The sequence below is a fragment of the Belonocnema kinseyi genome, chromosome 6 (genome assembly GCF_010883055.1).
Source record: "Belonocnema kinseyi isolate 2016_QV_RU_SX_M_011 chromosome 6, B_treatae_v1, whole genome shotgun sequence".
NCBI classification, from domain to species: Eukaryota; Metazoa; Arthropoda; class Insecta; order Hymenoptera; family Cynipidae; genus Belonocnema; species Belonocnema kinseyi.
Window position 1 is genome coordinate 44692393 of NC_046662.1, and position 9061 is coordinate 44701453.

At 24.3% G+C, this 9061-nt stretch overlaps 1 protein-coding gene across 1 annotated transcript in view; it reads left to right on the top strand.

Annotated features, from left to right (window-relative positions):
* The first annotated feature begins 3791 nt into the window (after positions 1 to 3791).
* LOC117175365 overlaps positions 3792 to 9061 on the top strand; it is a 6348-nt gene continuing 1078 nt past the window's right edge. The window contains exon 1 of the mRNA XM_033365073.1: positions 3792 to 3865. Coding sequence (XP_033220964.1) covers positions 3792 to 3865 — 74 coding nt within the window. The remainder of the gene's footprint in view (positions 3866 to 9061) is intronic.

Genomic DNA, 9061 nt, shown 5'->3' on the forward strand with positions numbered 1-9061 from the left:
CTTTTGCATGAGTAAATTCAAGTTATAAGCGGTTTTCTTCTATGCATTGGAGAGATGTAAAAGCGGATGCTATCGATACACGGTTTCTTCGAGGGCAATTAGGATTCACCGTGGGTGGTAACCTGATTGTGACAGTTTACTGACAGGCTAAAGAATAGAGGGCTACCTCAATAATACAAATTCTGTACCTGTTATCCTTCATTACAAAGCCATTGGCGCTAAACCTTAAATAACCTTTACGCCGAACCCCAGAGTGAACTTTTGATTACAAAATGACAATTAGCGTAACAGTATTGTACATATTCTAAGAAATAATTATTTTGTCTAAAATCAGAATTTTTTTTAAATATATGAAAGTAGATAATTCATTTTACTTTCAGAGAAACCGGAAATTCACAGGGAATGAAGATTCGAGTTGGGAATGAGATTTAAAGTTTGGAAAGTGTGATATTTTTTATTTATCTTGATGACAGGAGTTTTTAATGAAGATTGCAAATTTTCTACATACTGCCCGTAAATATCGACCAATTTGAAAAAAAGCTTACAAGATTTTTGAGAGAGTTGTAGAGCCTTATTTTTAAAATAGGTTTTCAATTTTCTTATATAAATGAACAAATATGACGAACAAATGGCCATTTTTTAATGTTCCCCGTGCTCGTCAATAATATGAAAATTGTTGAAAGCGCCTAAGTTTTCTTACGATTTTCCATAATTTTATGTCTTTTGAGAGTTATGCTATAAAAAATTTGAACAAAAACCATAAAATGATGAAGAAATTTCTTCTTGAGATTATTGTTGTTAACATTGTAAACAAATTTAATAAACAAATGCTTTAATCAGGCATTTTTCGGTAGAAAAATTCGTTTTTTTCAATGCTAGTCCTTTCAGTTGGGAACTTTATGACAATGTCAGCAACATTCATAAATAAGTGATAAATTTTATAATTTTTAAAACAAATTTAATAAACAAAAGCATAAATAAGGCATTTGTCGAAAGAAAAATTAGTTTTTTTTTGCTGACAACTTTTTTAACACTAGACGGATCCTATAAATTTTTTTGCCCTCCCCGGCTCCTGTGGGTGACAAATGTCCCCTATTTGGATTCCTTGTGCACAAACTTTTCCTTTCATCGGCATCAGATGTTAGTATACAACTATACACCATTCGCTTCATTTTTTAATGTCGGAGAGATTGGTGTATATAACATCCTGTTTCAATGAATTTAAAATGTTGAAAAAAATGTTTAAAAAAATAGAAATCGTGTTTTTGACATTCTTTGGAAAAAATCATGTCATTTCTTTTCTGATTAACTAATTTAAAAATTTTAAAAGCCATTTTGTAGGGGACAATTTGTACTTTAAGGTGGTGTAGCTTATAATTAGGTTCCTTCCAAAAAGTATATTTATTTGAACATTCGAATTTAGAAAATTTTTTTAAATGAGGAATATCATAAGCGCGGGCAGAATGCTTATTATTATAAATAATTTGAATATATAATAAGTCAATCTCTTTGTTTTCTGATGCACAATAGGAAAAATTAATCGGAATTAAAAAAAGAAGCATTTTCTAAAAAAAAACTGTTTATATTTTTAAACTAATTCTCGAAATTAAATTAAATTAAAAAACAATTACACGAAAACATTTGTCCCCCGCAGGATCCGTGTAGGGTTAATTTGGAACTTCACAATAATTTCATAAAAATTTCATAATTTATTGATTAATTTCATGATTTAGAAGATTTCAAAATATTACAAACAAAATGTAAATTGTTATAAATTTCGAAAAAAGAAGCTTTTAAAAAATTCTGAAAAGTTAAAAAGATTCTGTTTCGAAATTGGATTTTAAGAGAAAATTGAAGATTTCAAAATATTTAAAATAAAATGTAATTTTTTTAAAAATGTCGAAAAATAAGCTTTGAACCAGCTTGAAAGGTTCCAGGAGAATAAAAAAGTCTTAAGATTCCTAGGCAATTTTTAAATGATTTTTTCTTTGAAATAATGGGGTTTAAAGGAAAATTTAAAAGGATTATAAAATATTACAAATGATTACAAAATGTTAGAAAACATTCGTGTGTGTTAAAGAGATATTTAAAAGTTTTAAAATGATTTCAAAATAATTTACAACTTGAAAAGATTTTTAAAAATCTCAAAGAAAACGTAAATTGTTGAAGATTCCGAACAAAAAGTTTGGATGCTTCTTAAGAATTTTAATAGGTTTCAAGACAAACAAAAAATTTCTTATTTCTGATAAGATTTTAAATGATTCTTGATTTAAAAAATTAAATTCAAGATAATATTTCAAAACATTTCAAAAGATATCCAAAATTACAAAAAAAAAGAATCCGATATTTTTCTAATTATGCAGATTATTTTGAAATATACTTAGAAGATTTAGATATTAATACTACTTTTTTTTTGAACACTCAAACATTTGAGAAGATATATTGAGAAGATTTCAAAAAGTTTAGAAGAAAATTAAAAATGAACTTTTAATTTAGAAAATAAAAATTGGATGAAAAAAAAGAAAAGATTCAAAAGATTTCTAAAACTTTCGAAAAAAATCTGGAAGATTTTAAGACAATTTTTTTATTTAAAGAAATTTTTTAAACTTTGGGAATTGTTACGTTAGAAATTAATATGATTGTTGAAAATTCGTTTTTTTCTTGTTTGATTCAACTGTGGTTTGTGAAAATTTTTTTTAAATTTAATTATTTTATTGAAAGTTAGTTTTTTTTGGATGAAAGTTAACTTTCTTTTACTGTGAATTTAACTTTTCCATTTTTGCTTGAAAATTGATCTTTATTGGTTCAAAATTCAACTATTTGGTAGAAAATTGTTTTTTTTGTTGAATTAGACTGTAATTTGTAAAACATTTTTTTTCTGCGGAAAATTGAACTTTTTTGTTGAAAGCTAGCCTTTTTTGGTAGAAAATTAATGTTCTAGATCGAAAAATCATATTTTTTCTAGAAAATTCAGTTACTTGGTTAAAAATAATTTTTTTTGTTATTGAAAATTCATATTTTCGGAGTGTAAATTTAACAGTTTGGATAAAAATTCAACACTTTTTTTTGAAAATTCATCTTTTTTGGTGAATTCAATTCTTTTTGAAATTAGATTTTCTAAATGAAAATTAAGAAAAAATTCAAACTAAAAATTATTTCAAATTAAAATTAAATAAAATTAGAATGTTTTTAAATTGAAATATAGAATATCACATTTTGTGTTTAGAATCGATGATTTTTAGTTTAAAATTCATTTCTTCAAATGAAAATTCATAGTTTTAGTCGAAAATTTGTCTACTTGTTTGAAAATTCCACTATTTTATTTAAAATGACCTCTTTTATCAAAAATTTATATTTTCGGGTTAACAAATTAAAATATTTAGTAGGAAATTTGTCCCTTCTGTTAACAATTAAATCTTTTTTGTTTAAAAATGTGAGAAGATTTTTAATATTTACACCCGATAATTCCGGGCATTTCGTGAGCGAAAATTAGAAAACATTTTGTAAAAATAAATTAATAAAAATAAATTAGTAAACACTTTTTTTTATGCTTTTGTGGAAAGTATTTGAAAATATAATTTTTAACAATTAGGGTTGGTTCAGCGTTTCGGGGCCTCCCAGAAAATAATATATATTTTTTTTAATTTGATAAATTTTTTTCTTTTAATAAAATTTTATTTAGCATACCGCAAAAACCAAGTTGATGGAGCACTCAAGCATTATATTATTCTTATAACTCAATTTATTCCATGTGTTGTAACATACTTTTTCTAACGACATATTGAATAGAAATGACAGACGTGATTCGATATAAGCACGTCGGTCGAAGCAGCCTCAAATTGCGATTATTAATTGGGTTTCGAGGGTGCAACGAGGGTTATATTGGGGATGCTTACAGAAACCTACTCTAAAAAGTATGTGCCTGTGTGCAGCTTTATAATTAAAAGAATTCTCTATACATGCAATGCAAATTTTTATTCAAACTTAAATTGATTAAATGTTTATAAAATATTTACGAATATCTGGATTAAAAAAAAATAGGGTGGTCGGATGATAGCGAAAACCTATAATCAGGGCAAAGTCAGGAAATTTTGTTCGCGTTCATTCTTGAATAACTTTTTAGTGACTTCTTAAAAATAAAGTCAATAGAGTTAATTAAAAAAAATAAAGTCACTATAGTCACTTAAAAAAAAAAATCACTATAGTCACTTTTCAAAATCTATACATATTTCCTCATTTTCTTCAAACATTTTCAAGTATTTTAGAAGATTTAAACAAATTTTTAACAGCATTTATTAATTTTAAGGGATTAAAAAAAATGTTAAAGATTTTTGGGCTTCTTTGAAAATTTTAGGAAAGTTTTAAGAGTGTTAAGAAGATTCAAAGGATTTTCGAAGAATTTAAAGGATTCGAAAGTATTTCAAGAAATTCGAAAGATTTTAGGATTTTTGAATAAATTCGAAGGAATTTTGAATAGATTTGAACAATTTGAAGGAATTTATAAGGATTTTAGAGATTTTAGGGCATTCGAAAATATATCAGGGTATTTTCAAGGGCTTTAAAAAGTCTCAAGGGATTTCAAAAGATTTTGAATATTTAAGGAAATATTTTTAGAGACTTCAATCAATTTTTGATAAATTTAAATAGTTTTAAGAGATTTTTAAGGTTTTAAGGGAGTTTCAAGAAGTTCAAAGGAATTTTAAGGAGCTTTAAAAAGTTTGGACAGAATTTAAAAATATTTCATTGGATTTAAAATAGTTAAGAATATTAAAAATAATTGCTAGAAATGTTCAAATAATTTTCATTAGTTTAAAAAGATTTCAAAAGATTTTAAAGACTTTTGGGGTATTTTAAAAGATTTCAAGGAATTTGCAGAAGCTTAAATATTTTTTAAGGGATTTGAAAACATTTCGTAGCAATGAAAATAGTTCAGAGTATTTATAATAATTCCAAGGAATTTTGAAATAATTTTCAATAATTTAAAGGATTTTAAAAATTTTAGGGCATTTTCAACTTAGAAGGTTTAGGTATTTATGTGACTTTATTTCTTAAAAATCGAAACATTTGAGAAAATATTTAGAAGGTTCAGAAGTTTTTAAATGTTTTAAAAATAAATAAAGAATATTTCACAGATTAAAGAGGTTTCTAAAACTATAAAAAACAAAATCTGGAAGATTTTAAGATAATTTTTTAATCAAAAAATTTTGTTTAAACTTTAGGAATTGTCGGGTTAGAAATTAATAGAAATTAATCTGATTTTGTAGAGGATTTACTTATATTTTGTCGAAAATTCGTATTTTCTGGTTTAATTGAACTATAATTTGTAAAAAACTATTTTTTAATTTAATTATTTTATTAAAAGTTAGTTTTTTTGGTTGAAAACTAAATTTTTTACTGTGAATTTGTCTTTTCCATTTTTGCTTGAAAATTTATATTTTTCCGTTGAAAGGTTATATATTTTATTAAAAATTTGTGTTTTTTGGTTGAATTCTACTGTAATTTGTAAAACATTATTCTACTTAAGAATATTACAATAATTGCTAGAAGTTTTAAATATATTTAATAGTTTTGAGAGATTTCAAAGGATTTTAAAGATCTTATGGTATTTTAAAAGACTCCATGGAATTTTCAGAAGCTTTAAAAAGTTTTAATGGCTTAAAAAAATTTAATAGAAATTCAAATAGTTCAGGATATTTATAATAATTCCAAGGAATTTTGTAAACAATTTTAATAACATAAAGGAATTTTAAAGAATTTTCAACATTTTAGGGCATTTTAAAAGATTCCAAGGAATTTTCAGGAGCTTTAAAAAGTTTTTTAGGAATTTAAAAATGTCTGGTAGGATTTTAAATACTTTAAGGTATCCAAAAGAATTTCAAGGAATTTTAAAGATATTTTTCAATGACTTGAAGGAATTTCAAAGGATTTTAAAGATTTTAGGGTATTTCAAAAGATTGCAAGACATCTTCAATATCTTGAAAAAGCATCAAGAGATTTCAAAAGATCTCACAGGATTTAAACTTTTTGGGGTATTTAAAATAATTGCAAGGCATTTTTAATATTTTTTAATAATTCGAAGAATTTCTGAAGGGGTTTAAGGATCTTTGGGTATTTTAAAAGATTCCAAGGAATTTTTAGAAGCTTCAGAAAGTTTTAAGGTATTTCAAAAGATTTTCAAGGATTTAAAATAGTTTAAGGTATTTTAAAAGATTCGAAGCAATTTCGAAGATATTATTCAATAATTCAAAGAAATTCTAAAGGGTTTTTAGGATTTTAGGGTATTTAAAAAAATTCCAAGGAATTTTGAGAAGCTTTAAACAGTTTTAAGGTATTTCAAAAGATTTTATAGGATTTAAAATAGTTTAAGGTATTTTAAAAGATTCGAAGCAATTTGGAAGATATTATTCAATAGTTTGTAGAAATTCTAAAGGGGTTTAAGAATTTTAGGGTATTTTAAAGGATTCCAGGGAATTTTCAGACGCTTAAAAATGTTTCAAGGGATTTTAAAGATTTAGGATCCTTTTAAAAGATTCCAAAGAATTTTCAGGAGTTTAAAAAGTTTTAAGGGATTTCAAAAGATTTCATAGGACTGAAAAATATTTAGAGTATTTAAAAGATTTGTAAGGCATTTAAAAAATATTTTTCGATTATTTGAAGAAATTCCAAAGTACTTAAATAATTTAAAGGTATTTTAAAAGATTCCAAGGAATTTTCAGAAGGTTTAAAAAGTTTTAAGGTATTAAAAAAAATTTTCATAGAGTATAAAATAGTTTAGAGTATTTGAATGAATTCCCAGGACTTTTAAACATATTTTTCAATAATTTGAAGGTATTCCAAAGGATTTGATATATTTTAGGATATTTTAAAAGATTTCAAGTAATTTTTAGGAGCTTTTAAAAGTTTGAAGGTATTTTAAAAGATTTCATATGATATAAAATAGTTTAGGCGATTTGAATGAATTCCAAGGATGTTTAAAGATATTTTCGAATAATTTGAAGGAACTTCAAGCTTTTAAAGATTTCAGGATATTTAAAAAAATTCCAAGGCTTCTTGAAGAGTTTTGAAAAGTTTTAAGGAATTTTCAAATACTTCGTGGGATTTGAAATAGTTTAGGGTATTTAATAGAATTCGAAGGAAGAACAACAATATTTTTAAATAATTTGAATGAACTCCAAAGGAATCTTAAAATTGGAGGGTATTTTCAAAAATTCCAGTGTATTTTTAAAAGCTTTAAAAAGTTTGAGTAGTTTTAAACGATTTTTGAAATATTTCAGGAAATATTCAAAAAGACTCCTATGAATTTTTTATTGATTTAAATCATTTAATGGTATTCCAAAGGATTTGAAAGATATCAGGGCATTTTTTAAATAGGCAAGGAAATGTTAAGAACTTAAAAAAGTTTTAAGGGATTTCAACATATTTCTAATTATTTCAAAGATTTTAGTGCATTTTAAAAATTTTGTGGAATTTTCAAGAGTTTTAAAAAGTGTTAAGGGATTTACAAAGATTTAAAATATTTATGGCATTTTAAATATTCCAAGGCATTTTTAATAGATTTTAATAGTTTCCAAACACTTCAAAGGATTTGAAAGATATTAGGGTATTTTGAAAGATTCCAAGGCAATTTTAAGATTTTTAAATATCCAATAATTCAAAGAATTTCAAACATTTTATGATATTCTTAAGATTATCATGAATTTTCAATAGATTTGAATAATTTTGGAGTATTTAAAAAAATTGCGACCAAGTTTTAGAGTTTTAAATCATGTGAAAGGCTTTGAAATATCTTAAGGAATTTTAAAAACTACCAAGAATTTTTTATTTTGATCATTTGAAGATATTGCAAAGGATTTTAAATATATTTTATATATTTGTAAAGATTCTAAGCAATTTTCAAAGGATTTTAATAATTTGCAGGAACTTTAAAGGATTTGAAATATTAGATTTAATAGAACTTCATAGGGTTTTATTATATTTTTATTTATTTCAAAAAATGTATTTACAAGAATTGAGACATTTAATAAAATTTCAAAGATTTTTAAATATTTGAAAATTTTTTTTTTAAGATTTTAAAGGACATAAATAAATAAGTGCATTTTTAACTAAATAGTAAAGAATTAAACCAAAAAGATTAATTTTGAACCAGAAAAAAATAATTTTCTATAAAACATTCTAATTTTGTACAGAATAGTTGAATTTTCTACCAAATGATACAATTTTTTAATTAAAACGATTCATTCTCAACACAGTAGATTAATTTTCTTCCAAAAAGCTGAATTCTCACCAAAATTTATAAATTTTTAACGAAATAGTTTAATTTTTAACAAAAAAATTATTTCCCTACACAGAAGATTAATTTTTTACCCAAAAAGATAAATTCAAAAAAAAAAAACATAAATGCTTAACCAAATACTCGAATTTTCTACCAAAAAGTTCATGTTTCTACGAGTACAGAGGAATTTTCGACAAAATACATCATTTTTCCATCAAATAGTATAATTTTCAACCAAGAAGTTTAATTTTCTACAAAAAAAGACGAATTTTCAGAAAAATTTCAAATAAATAGTTTAAATAATGAATTTAGTGTTGCTGAAAATTTTATTTGATTAATTTTAGGTTTAGATGTTTTTCGCTTCTACAAATTTTTAACCAAATATTTGAATTTTTGTACTGAAAAATATCTAACTTGAACAAAAATAAAAACAGTTTAATCGTGTATTAAATAGTTTTATTCTTAAACCAAAAAAAAAATGAATATTCAACACAGAATGTTTGCATGTACAGGATAATTTCTACGTGCTGTATTAAATTCAAGGTTCACTCTGTTCAATAAATTAACACTAAAAAATGCTCTTAAAATTATTTATTAAAGAAAATCTATTAAAGGAGAATTTACATCAACAAAAAGGATAACTAACATCATTATCGTAAGTGCAAGTCGCGCTCAGTTTGAGTATAGAAAAAATATTTGAAAGGGAGTTCACAAAGTTCACAATAAGAGTAGTTTTCACTTTCGCGTCTCAGACCGCACTGGTCTTTCGGCTCCTCTCCTCCCCCTAGC